This window comes from Salvia splendens, chromosome 14 (genome assembly GCF_004379255.2).
Source record: "Salvia splendens isolate huo1 chromosome 14, SspV2, whole genome shotgun sequence".
Classification (NCBI taxonomy): Eukaryota; Viridiplantae; Streptophyta; class Magnoliopsida; order Lamiales; family Lamiaceae; genus Salvia; species Salvia splendens.
Window position 1 is genome coordinate 1,794,849 of NC_056045.1, and position 13,000 is coordinate 1,807,848.

The following is a 13,000-nucleotide window of genomic DNA, read 5'->3' on the forward strand; positions in this document are numbered from 1 at the left end:
GAGACACGTGTATCTCATTGCATATTTAACTCTCCGATAAATTTTGATCGGACACTATTTATATATGAAAGGTTTGGATTATTCTTCTTGTAACAACCATATCCTTTGGTATATATATACTCCCTCTGTCTCATTTTAGTGGTTCCAACACGAGACACATGCTTCAGTTTTTTTTAGTATATACATACTCCATCCGTCTCATTTTAAGTAGAGAATTTCTAGTTCGACATGAAAATTTATGTATCATTATTTTATGTGTAAAATTGAGATAATAAAGTAAGAAAGAGAAAATGTAAAGGGATTATTAAATATACATACCTTTTCTCGATAATAATACTAGTACTAGTACATGATATTCGATATAAAATTGTAAAAAACTAGCCCCTATATTTGATCGAGAAACGGTATTCAGTGTTGTACATGGATTATATATGTTTTAGTTTGTATAAAATTGTGTTAGGTTGAAAGGATAAAATTAATCTCACGCCAATTCAATGTCGATAGTAATTAATTTTGGATCAATTTAATCTTTAGTATGAAACATGCTTCATTGATTTTCATATACTTCAATCCGTCACTATTTATGGAACTTTTTATTGTTGTAGATAGCGACGAAGCAAAATTATTACAATGGGAGTCGGCACTGTTTATAATTATGAGATATTTTTCCACATTGTTACTAGTGTCTCCAAAAGTAGTTGCGGCATGTGACTTGAGAATAGCGAGAGATAAAAACGATTTTTATAGAAATAATTAGATGATTGCTTATAAAAACTATTAATATATGTGATGACAGTTGTTGAAAGCATATTAATAACATTATTGATTGTATCTTAAATTTATAATTTTATCATATTGGAGATCATAAAACTTAGGACTCAAATCCAAGCGTGACAGTAGCTATGAGTTAATGTTAGTATATTGATAACTGATGAACATCATAAGATTTTGTTGCAAAAATTCAACGTATACATCATGTGCATCACGTTCAATTATATGCTGCTATATTTCCATATCATCCATGGACGAGGCGGCTCGATCGACTAAAATTGGAGGAAGGCGTCGGCCAACATCTGGCCAAGCTTGATCTCCCCCGCGGTTGAGAGATGCACGTTGTCGGTTTTGAGCTCAAGCCCCTTCGAATCCACTTGCTTCAAGTTCTCAACTTTGATCGCTCGCTGATTTTCTCTCATTTCCTCCACGAACTTACCATCACCAGACATTATTATCACCTAGAACGTTAACAACATGAAAAAATATAGATTCCATATGTCCGCCATTAAATATCTCAATTTTCATATGAACCACATGCAATATAGATAATTACAATTATACTATTATCATACCTGAACCACAGGCAATGTGGGCATCTGCAAATCGGCACGCACGTCAGTGATAAACTTTTCGAAATTGGCCTTGTACGCCTCAGTATCTTGCAAAAACTTGGTGTCAGATTCGCCTTGGTACCATAGGAGAGCCCGGAGAGCCCCTCCGTCCTTGAGGGCGGCCTTGGTCCGATCGATCATGTCGTTGTACAACTTCATCCCTTTCGCCCACTCTTCTATCTTGGTTCCTCCAACTGCGCATGGGACCAAACCAATCACTCCGATGGTGGGGTCCTTTGCCAGCATTGTGTTGGCAAAGGACATCCCTGGCCCAATGCCAGCGACCTTATAGTCAATGTCCACGTGGAGAGGGTCGTGGGCCACCTCCCACGCAAGCTTTCCATTGAGCCTTAGGATCTTCGGACTGGGCTGACACTCTGCAGGGACCTGTTGGTCCCACGCGCCATTTATAAGGCCGCCTCGTCCGGCCATGTTGCTTTGTCCGGCCAATATGAATATGTTTTGGGGTTGGTCAATGCAGCTCACAATTGTTGAGCAGCACAAAAAGGTTAACCAACCAATGGGATTCATATTTTGGTCGGAACAAAATGCAACAAGATTGAGAAAAGAGGCTTAAAGTTTGGAGTTCTACTTTTTGGCCACTTTTTCAAATTGGTTGGGTGGTTTGGAATGAGAAGTAATTGGAATATTTCTCCATTTTATACAATAGTAGTTTGCTATTTTATTTCATTCTCGTATTTTAGTGGTTCCAACATGAGACACGTGTATCTCATTGCATATTTAACTCTCCGATAAATTTTGATCGGACACTATTTATATATGAAAGGTTTGGATTATTCTTCTTGTAACAACCATATCCTTTGGTATATATATACTCCCTCCGTCTCATTTTAGTGGTTCCAACACGAGACACATGCTTCAGTTTTTTTTGGTATATACATACTCCATCCGTCTCATTTTAAGTCGAGAATTTCTAGTTCGACGTGAAAATTTATGTACCATTATTTTATGTGTAAAATTGAGATAATAAAGTAAGAAAGAGAAAATGTAAAGGGATTATTAAATATACATACCTTTTCTCGATAATAATACTAGTACTAGCATATGATATTCGATATAAAATTGTAAAAAACTAGCCCCCATATTTGATCAAGAAACGGTATTCAGTGTTGTACATGGATTATATATGTTTTAGTTTTTATAAAACTGTGTTAGGTTGAAAGGATAAAATTAATCTCACGCCAATTCAATGTCCATAGTAATTAATTTTGGATCAATTTAATCTTTAGTATGAAACATGCTTCATTGATTTTCATATACTTCAATCCGTCACTATTTATGGAACTTTTTTTGTTGTAGGCAGCGACGAAGCCAAAATATTACATTGGGAGTCGGCACTGTTTATAATTATGAGATATTTTTCCACATTGTTACTGATGTCTCCAAAAGTAGTTGCCGCATGTGACTTAAGAATAGCGAGAGATAAAAACGATTATTATAGAAATAATTAGATGATTGGTTATAGAAACTAGTAATATATATGTGATGACAGTCGTTGAAAGCATATTAATAACATTATTGATTGTATCTTAAATTTAGAATTTTATCATATTGGAGATCATAATACTTAGGACTCAAATCCAAGTGTGACATTAGCTATGAGTTAATGTTAGTATATTGATAATTGATGAACATCATAAGATTTTGTTGCAAAAATTCAACGTATACATCATGTGCATCACGTTCAATTATATGTTGCTATATTTCCAAATCATCCATGGACGAGGCGGCTCGATCGACTATAATTGAAGGAAGGCGTCGGCCAACATCTGGCCAAGCTTGATCTCCCCCGCGGTCGAGAGATGCACGTTGTCGGTTTTGAGCTCAAGCCCCTTCGAATCCACTTGCTTCAAGTTGGCAACTTTGATCGCTCGCTGATTTTCTCTCATTTCCTCCACGAACTTACCATCACCGGACATTATTATCACCTAGATCGTTAACAACATGAAAAAATATAGACTCCATATGTCCGCCATTAAATATCTCAATTTTCATCTGAACCACATGCAATATAGATAATTACAATTATACTATTATCATACCTGAACCACAGGCAATGTGGGCATCTGCAAATCGGCACGCACGTCAGCGATGAACTTTTCGAAATTGGCCTTGTACGCCTCAGTATCTTGCAAAAACTTGGTGTCGGATTCGCCTTGGTACCATAGGAGAGCCCGGAGAGCCCCTCCGTCCTTGAGGGCGGCCTTGGTCCGATCGATCATGTCGTTGTACAACTTCATCCCTTTCGCCCGCTCTTCTATTTTGGTTCCTCCAACTGCGCATGGGACCAAACCAATCACTCCGATGGTGGGGTCCTTTGCCAGCATTGTGTTGGCAAAGGACATCCCTGGCCCAATGCCAGCGACCTTATAGTCAATGTCCACGTGGAGAGGGTCGTGGGCCACCTCCCACGCAAGCTTGCCATTGAGCCTTAGGATCTTCGGACTGGGCTGGCACTCTGCAGGGACCTGTTGGTCCCACGCGCCGTTTATAAGGCCGCCTCGTCCGGCCATGTTGCTTTGTCCGGCCAATATGAATATGTTTTGGGGTTGGTCAAGGCAGCTCACAATTGTTGAGCAGCACAAAAAGGTTAACCAACCAATGGGATTCATATTTTGGTCGGAACAAAATGCAACAAGATTGAGAAAAGAGGCTTAAAGTTTGGAGTTCTACTTTTTGGCCACTTTTTCAAAATGGTTGGGTGGTTTGGAATGAGAATTAATTGGAATATTTCTCCATTTTATACAATAGTAGTTTGCTATTTTATTTCATTCTCGTATTTTAGTGGTTCCAACATGAGACATGTGTATCTCATTGCATATTTAACTCTCCGATAAATTTTGATCGGACACTATTTATATATGAAAGGTTTGGATTATTCTTCTTGTAACAACCATATCCTTTTTCTCTTGGTATTTTGAGCACAAAGTGGTGAGCGTTTAAGAGAGTTTTAAGATGAGTCAAATTTTAATGTAGTGATTTTATTTTGATTTAGTTGCTCAAGCTTCTGTTAATTAAAACACATAATTGAATAGATGTTAGATTAGTTTAAGTGTTTAACATATATATATTGCTTGTATCTTCATGTGCTTCTATCAAATGCTTTATAACAATACTTTTTTTTATTTTCCTACAAATTCCGGAGAATCGAGTCTCCGAAATTTGACATATATATATATATATATATATATATATATAGGGGTGTTATAAACTACAAACCCTCTATAATACAAACTATACAAACTTTAATCCTACTCACTTAAAACAATTAATCAATGGTTAATATAAGAGATTTTTCTGATGCCAACATTTCCTACAAATCTGTACACTCCGTTGACATCGAACAATCAGAATATGTACACCCCCGTTGACAGAATTTGTACACCCTGTTGACATCAGCCCCCGTTGACAGAATTTGTACACTCCGTTGACATCAGCCCCCCGTTGACAGAATTTGTACACTCTGTTGACATCAGCCCCCGTTGACATCAGCCCCCGTTGACAGAATTTGTACACTCCGTTGACATCAGTTTGTATAGTTTGTATTATAGAGAGTTTGTATTTGATCACACCTATATATATATATATATATATATATGCTTGGCCCTCGCGATCGGCCATGGCGTAACTAGATCGAGACGCGATTCGGATGGATCAAGTCATATGGAAGATAACTAAACCGGATAGATCAGGTAGCAAATGTCGTTGCCACTTGATCAAGGCGTCTCGCTCTCGATAGCCAGCCAATGTAATTTATATAACTCTCAATTTTGCACTCTTTTAACAGTAAAGCGGCAAGTTCGGGATCGATCCCACAGAGAACGAGTGTATCGAGTGTGTGCGTAGTGAATAGGGTTTGGCCGCTGCCACGCTTTAATTTTGGGAGTTTTAACTACTGAGTTTACGCTAGGCACAAAGTAAACTATCTACTGGATCAAGTCACTGATTACTACTGGATCAAGTGAACGACAGGCTGAAAATAAGAATTCAACTAACTAAACATGATGCGGAAAACATAAAGTACTTTGCCATTCAACATGATTAAAGATTCAGAACTCAATCGAAACTAAAAAGCGAAACGGAACTGAACAATAATCGCGATGACGAAAACGAAATAACTCCCAATTTTATACTCAAAACTCAGAACAGTGTTACAAGCATGCTGAATACAGAAAGATTGATTCTTTAACTACATAACAACTCGAAATCAACTAAGCTAACAACTTCGGGAAATAAGAAAGCAAGTAACGCCGAGAAGTTCTCGGTCGGAAATCCGAGACAACGCCGAACAGATATTGAGTACTCTGTCGCTCTCCCTCTCTCTAACTAACCATTTCTCTAACTATCTTTGGAACTGAAAACTAAACTAAGGAAAACTAAGCTAAAAAGGAAAACTGCTGAAGACCCCCCTTTTGTGGTGGCACATCCTCTATTTATAGGCATTTCACACAATCTCCAGCTGGATAATGATCTTGACAGAAGACATTCGCTCACGCTATGATCGAGCGACTCATCGATTGATACGTGCCTTGCTTCTAGAATGACGTCGCTCCTCACTAACAAATTGATGACTCAGCTCCGTCCTTGCGTCTCATATATCAGCACGTGTCCTCTTCTAGAACGCCGCTCTTGCTAACAAAATGAATGACCACCATCCAGCTCATTAGCCTCACGTGTCCGTCTTCTAGAAACCAGCGGTCCCCTCCTAACTGCTTGATTACTCCCTTTGATCAACTCTCCTGATTTTGGGCCTTTTCACCTTTTTGTACTGCCTTGATCAGTTTGGCCTTGTTGCCTTGGTCAAGCCATATTCCGCACATTTAACACCTGTTTTGCGCGATAAACCGATCAAGTAGCGTACTTTTTACCCCTAAACCGATGCATGAAATATGCCTTATCAAACTGCTCACACTTAAAACATACTTGTCCCCAAGTATAAAGAAAAAGAAAAGAAATAGATAAGGCAAATTTCAGGCATGGTTTACTCATTTCAAGAAAGTAAAAGAAGACGAAAGGAAAAACAAGACTCAAAACAAAAACACATATTCACATAGATGCATTAGACCGAATAAATTTCCAACAATCATACCCAAGGTCGAGGTCAATCCATTTGCTAGCAGCTTATGTTTCTTCTCTTTCGTGTATACTTGATCAAGGTGTCAGTTTGTCAAGATTGCTCAATTTAAACCACTGTTGGATTCACTCAGTCACTCATTTCTCACCAGAGATGTTAGGACTGTTCACTCGGTATATCCACAAATTTAATACCTAGAATCGGACTGCACAAGATAGTTCCTTAAGGTCTTTGTTTCGGGTGTAATGGCTTAAGGGTAGTGATGTATTAGGTTAGGGTCCTAGGGGTTCTAAGTTTTAAAAAGAATAAACTGTGAAAAGAAAAACACATGAGTCAAGAGACCAAAGATTTGAACAAACTTTGATGGATCAGACGGAATTATTAACTCTGCCACTGGATATCTTACTTGGTCAAGTAGCGACTTATGGCCTTTAATTTTTGCCTTATTCTCTAACTTCCGACTTACTGGGTCAGGTTACAACTTTTTATGCCCTCTTTTCCTCAAACTTTTCTCGATAATAATAATAATTTTTTTTTTCGACTTGATTTCTGACTTGATCAACCTAATTGATTAACTTGCACAACCCGACTACCATTTTATTTCGACTTTCTATCGTCATGCCCCTTTCTTTTGAGAATGATTCATCTCCTGACCTCTTTTCATCAAGTGTTTGTAAAAAAAGAACAAGTATATGGACATGGGTTTCGGTTTTCAAAAAAAAAGGGTAAAAGTGTATATGGGCTCAACGTGGCTAACTAGGGGTGCCTTACTTGAGGAGGCGTCGTGAAACGAAAGAATAAAAGGCTCAAATGGTTAAGTCCTAATGTCTTTAGTTCTTACTACTTGTGCAATTTTCATCTAAGTATTAAAAAGCAGCGTCTCGATTGATACGTGCCTTGCTTCTAGAATAACGTCGCTCCTCAATAACAGATTGATGACTCAGCTCCGTCCTTGCGTCTCATATATCAGCACGTGTCCTCTTCTAGAACGTCGTCCTTGCTAACAGAATGAATGACCACCATCCAGCTCATTAGCCTCACGTGTCCGTCTTCTAGAAACCAGCGGTCCCCTCCTAACTGCATGATTACTCCCTTTGATCAACTCCCCCGATTTTGGGCCTTTTCACCTTTTTTTACTGCCTTGATCAGTTTGGCCGTATTGTCTTGGTCAAGCCATATTCCTGCACATCTAACACTTGTTTTGCGCGATAAACCGATCAAGTAGCGTACTTTTTACCCCTAAACCGATGCATGAAATAGGTCTTATCAGGCCACCACCGTTGTGAGTGCCCTAATGTCTTATTGTAACAACCATCTTTTTCCCTTAGTATTTTGAGCACAAAGTGTTGAAAGTTCAGTTGAGCCAAATTTTATGTCAGTGATTTTATTTCGATTTAGTTGCTTAAGCCTCCGTTAATTAAATTATATATTGCTTAGGTGTTGGATTAGGCTAACTATACTTTTCATTTTACATCAAATTCTGAAGACTCGAGTTGTTGGCCTTACGAAATTTGGAGTATGATCCTCTCGCATCAGGCCATCCACAACGTTGTCACTATACCGTCCCTTAAAACACTATTTGCGGGGCCCCACTGTACTTTTTTACTCCATCCCTTAACTAAGGGACGGAACCTGCAACCCTCCGTCCCTTAAATTACTATTCATTCAATTTCATTTTTTTTATTTTTTTTCCAACAAATTCATTTAATAAAAAACACACTTCGTTAACAATAAAATAACATTACACATAAAATAAAAATACAACTTAAAATTCAAAAAAAATAAAAAAAGACATAATTAAAATCCTAAAAAAATAAAAATGGCATAATTTAAAATACAATTTTATAGAAAATAAAAAAAAAACTACTCCGCCGGCGAATCATCCCCCAAAGGCAGTGGAGGTGCCCTGAGGCTACTTGGAGGCGGGATACCAAGTTGTGCCGCTATAAACAAGACTCCGTTAAGCCAGGCTTCGTATTGGGTGGGCGTAAAGCGGGAAGTGTCCGCCATTGTGGCGGTCATGTACATGGACATAAGGGAGTTCGAGGGTCCCCCCGAGCCCGAGCCTGAGCCCGTCTGGCTTGATTCAGCTCGGTCCCTCCTCCCTCTAGCCGCCTTCGCCGCATTTTTCCCCGGCATCGTCTGTCGGGGTCTCCTCCTCCTGCGAGGCAAACTCTTATGGCCCGATGCCCGAACAGCCCTCACCAGACGAGTATTGGCCACTCGTCGTGTGCTTCGTGCGCTTCGAGGTCGAGCCCGAGCTGGACCGTACACTGCGGGCCCACATTTCCTCGTCCCTGACGACCTCCCAAACATCGGCATATTTGAATTATTTGCCAGTGTCTTCGTAGTAGACCCGCAAAGCCGACCTCAGAATGTCGGCTCTCGTGGCTCCGCTTTGGTACTGAGCCGCTTCATTCTTGTAGATGCCGCAAAATCGTTTGACCTCTCTGTCGACTCGGTCAAAGTGAGCGCGGAGCATCTTATATGTGAGGCGGCGGGTCTTTTTCGGCTTAATCTCGTGGTAGGCCTCGGTGACCTTTTCCCAGAAACACTTCCGGGGTTGTTGATTCCCGACGATGGGATCGTACGAGACGCTGATCCAGGCGTTGTACACCGCCAGGGTTTCTTTGGGGCCGTATGGATGCCGGCCTAGATCCTCCTCCTCCTCCGCCTCCGCCCTGAAGCCTCCCCCGCCTCGGCCCCATCCCCCTCCTCGGCCTTCTTCCGGAGTGGGTTGAACCGGATAATCCTCCTGAATCAAGGATAATCCCTGCGAATACTGCGGGGCGGAGGGACGGGCGTATGCATCAACATCAAAATTGGGGGGTTGGTACCCTCCCGGCGTCGACGAACCCTGGATGCCCGGCGTCGAGCCCGGCGTCGCCGAACCGGAACCACCCAATGTGTTGTACATGCGCGTTGAGATCCCACGCGATGGAGCCGCCACCGTTGGAGTTTCCGTCGCCGGACATTTTGTGATTAGATGTTAGATGAAAATTGGAGAGGAAATGAAAATGAAATTGGAAGAATAGATGTGTAGTTGTGTGTGAAATGAGGATGAATTAGGAGTATTTATAGAGTAAATAAATAAATAAAAATTGAAAACGGCTCTTTTAAACGGTAACATTGCCGTTTCACTTTTTTTAAAAAAATTATTTAATTCGATTTTTTAAAAAAAATAATTATTGCGTCAGCGTGACGAAGCTCACTCGCGGGCCGGCGAGTGGGCGTCACGCATGGGAGCGCGCCACATCGCCACGGCGCGTGGCGAGCTGTCCCGCGTTACGTCCCGGCGGAACGGGTTTCGTGACGAGATGGTGATGGGCAGGGGACGAGACGGGGCGCCGCAACGCGTCGCGCCGCCGTCCCGTCCCTGTGTGACGGGTTTCTGGCCACCCGCGTGACGCGTTGCGGGTGGCCTCAACCTCCAAAGAAAAATAAAAGTCTCATGTATTGTTTTTATTAAAATAATAAAATTAGCTAAGAACCAAAGTTTTGAAATAATTTATATATTTACAAGCAATTAAACTTGTCATGATAAGTTTAATTAAACTTGTCATGTAATGGTAAGTTTAATAACCAAAATGACCTCAGGCCCGAACATTTGTCATGTAATAATGCAATTGCAAACCAACAACCTATCAAAATTTTATACTTTTGGAAAAACAGAATCGATTTAAATTAATAGTTAGTATAATTTTTATTTAGAATTTGTGTGAGATGGTAAGCATGCAAAATCATTTAAAATATTACTTAGGATTTTAAATTTATGTAGCAAGTTATAATGCGGCTGTATAGTGTTATTGATAGTAATTTGTGTTTAATTTTAGATTCAAAATAACATTCCCCATATGTTTCCAGCCAACCCCGACAATTCCCAGACATCTGTGATGGACAAAGTTTGTCATTTTATAATAAATAAATATCTACTACAATGGAAATCATCATTCAAGTTGACGAATTTTGAATCTATGAATTATTGAGCTGAGATATATAGTAATATTATGAAAATTTAAGACAGCATATAAATCTAATTAACAAAAATTCGATCTGAATCGAAGAATTAACTAGGACAGATATGATTATTTTTCTACTATATTACCATATTTTCGTATCGTTCATGGGTTGGTTCATTATTCTTCAAAAATCAAACTGTGAGAATCATATCATTTTGTATCAGAGTTAGTTCTTCGATTCGATGATATTGAACTACTAATGGAGTATAGCTTTACTTATCTGTCAAGGCTTCTTATTCTTTCTTTCATTACACTTTAGTCCTTTAGCATATTCTTTTGGTTTACAACTTTTATTTTACGATTTCCAAATTTAATTATATTTCCAGTCAATACTTAGACATCTAAGTTGGATTAAAGAAAATGACAACCCAACGTTTTGGCGTTGTGAATTCAATACCAATTCTTGACTATAATAGTACAACCACAATTACACTGATGTGAAACTTACCCAACCACCTGCAACGCCTTAATATCATATAGCTAAAAAAGAATTCGTATTTTATTGACATGTACTCATGAAATGAAATATTAAAATACAATTTAGTTTGAATATAATTATTCTTGATAAAAATGTCTACCTAATCCATCTAAGAAAGAGGTCAAGGAAAAAATTGTTGCACCTCCGGTGACCACTGCTGCTTTGAACTGGGAGAGGAGCCGTAATCCCGAGGAAGGCGTCGGCGAGCATATGCCCGAGCCGGACTTGGGCTCTAGTTGAGAGATGGAGCCCATCCGGCTCGAGATCCAATCCCTTGGCATCTACACATCTCAAATTTGGGATTTCGAGTTCGAGCTGAGCTTTTCTTATAACATCCACGTAGGGTCCGGACCCCGATGCTAGTGCCACCTACACTAATCATAAAAAGGGTACAAAATTACACTCAAGTACCATACATATAAATTTACTGAATTGAACCGAATCGAACCAAAATAACTAGACAAAATTAAACTAATTACCGTACATATATATTTACTAAATCGAACCGAAATAACGAGAAGGGTAAATTCCCGACCATCGTACCTGGATCACCGGCAGCACCGGAGAAAGCAAATCCGACCGGATATCGTTAAAAAGCCTCTCCAATCTCCTCTTATACAACCTAGCATCCTCGTGACTCGTGGTGTCGGACTCGCCTTGGTACCACAAAACCGCCCGAATCAGCCCACCGCCACCTAGCACGGCGGCCTGGGCTCGGGCCATGAGCTGGCCGTAGAGGCGGCCGCCGCGCCTCCACTCGCTAATGTTGGTCCCCCCGATGGCGCAGGGGACCAACCCGATGACCCCGATCCCGGGATCCCTCCGCCGCGCCAAGTGCGCGAACGGCATCCCGGGGCCGACGCCGCAGGTCTTCTCGGCGTCAATGTCCCGGTGGAGGGCCTCCCGGGCCTCCTCCCACGTGAGGGCCGCATTGAGGCGGAGGATCATCGGGTCGGGGCGGCACTGGGGCGGCACGACTCCGTCCCACGTGTCGTTGACTACGCCGCCGCGGCCGGACATGTTGCTCTGGCCGGCGAGGAGGAATATGCTCTTCGGCCCGGCGGCATTGTCGGCCGCGGCGGCGGCCGGAGAGGCTAAAAGAAGGGAGAAAATGAGGAGAAACATTGCTGGCGCGGAGGCAGAGCCAAATGCAAGAAAACAGAGCTACTTAATGATGTAGGAATGTTTTCAAGGGAAGGAACATTGTTTCTTACTCATCACAATTATGCTTCTTTTGGTTTGTGGAATCTTTTTTTAAAAATTTGCAACTTCTTCTTATTCTAGTTGGGATTTAGTGTTAAATAATTGAGGGTGGTTTGATTTGTAGATTAATACTTGTGATTTGTCATAGGTAACATGGTTTTCTCATAGATTTGTTACAAAGGACAACAACGTTGTAGTAGTTCTAACATTATATTTTTATTTTTTTTCAAGTTGGGAATTTTTTTATAGTGTAGGAATCCTAGTTCCAATACTAATTATAATTGCAAGTGGGAGTGTGAGATTATTGAGATGTAACATTCGTATAATGGATTATAACAATTGCACTTCTTTTAATATGAGGGCAACTTGTCATTATAAAAGTAAAAGTTTAGTAACTTTTCTATTTTCAATTTGTCAAAAAAACAATTGTCATGACTTCTACTTATATGAATAAATCTACTTATAAAGTTAATCAATACTAAATTTTTTGATGAGATTAGTTTGCCTAAAATAAATTAACTTTTATAAAAAAATTGGGGAGAAGGATAAGTATGCAAATGTATTTAAAAACTAATTAATTCATCTATTATTATATGCATATTATTAAAATAATTCTGTAGGACCAATCCTATTCCTGCATAGTTTTATTGTACAATTTCTGAATTACTCCCCTTTAGTCAATACAGTCTATTTTTAAAAAACTGATAGTATGACAAGAAAAAATACAGATCTGAACAATGTCTAATTTGTGTTGTATCAAAATTCTAAAACAAATTGCCCACATATATTTAGATTAAAAAGATTTTAGAGAGATTAAATG

General features: G+C 39.9%; 3 protein-coding genes across 3 annotated transcripts; all 3 read right to left on the reverse strand.

Moving 5' to 3' along the window:
• Nucleotides 1–903: 903 nt before the first annotated feature.
• Nucleotides 904–1,996, reverse strand: LOC121764856 (probable carbohydrate esterase At4g34215). Its single transcript, XM_042160880.1, has 2 exons — nucleotides 1,347–1,996; nucleotides 904–1,232 (listed from the first exon to the last, which is right to left on the reverse strand). The coding sequence occupies exons 1-2, from the start codon at nucleotides 1,914–1,916 to the stop codon at nucleotides 1,044–1,046; spliced, it is 759 nt and encodes a 252-aa protein (XP_042016814.1). The 5' UTR covers nucleotides 1,917–1,996; the 3' UTR covers nucleotides 904–1,043.
• A 1,009-nt stretch (nucleotides 1,997–3,005) lies between these two features.
• LOC121764858 (probable carbohydrate esterase At4g34215) lies at nucleotides 3,006–4,100 on the reverse strand. Its single transcript, XM_042160882.1, has 2 exons — nucleotides 3,449–4,100; nucleotides 3,006–3,334 (listed from the first exon to the last, which is right to left on the reverse strand). The coding sequence occupies exons 1-2, from the start codon at nucleotides 4,016–4,018 to the stop codon at nucleotides 3,146–3,148; spliced, it is 759 nt and encodes a 252-aa protein (XP_042016816.1). The 5' UTR covers nucleotides 4,019–4,100; the 3' UTR covers nucleotides 3,006–3,145.
• A 6,874-nt stretch (nucleotides 4,101–10,974) lies between these two features.
• On the reverse strand, nucleotides 10,975–12,280 carry LOC121763618 (probable carbohydrate esterase At4g34215). Its single transcript, XM_042159678.1, has 2 exons — nucleotides 11,521–12,280; nucleotides 10,975–11,346 (listed from the first exon to the last, which is right to left on the reverse strand). The coding sequence occupies exons 1-2, from the start codon at nucleotides 12,100–12,102 to the stop codon at nucleotides 11,074–11,076; spliced, it is 855 nt and encodes a 284-aa protein (XP_042015612.1). The 5' UTR covers nucleotides 12,103–12,280; the 3' UTR covers nucleotides 10,975–11,073.
• Nucleotides 12,281–13,000: the final 720 nt, after the last annotated feature.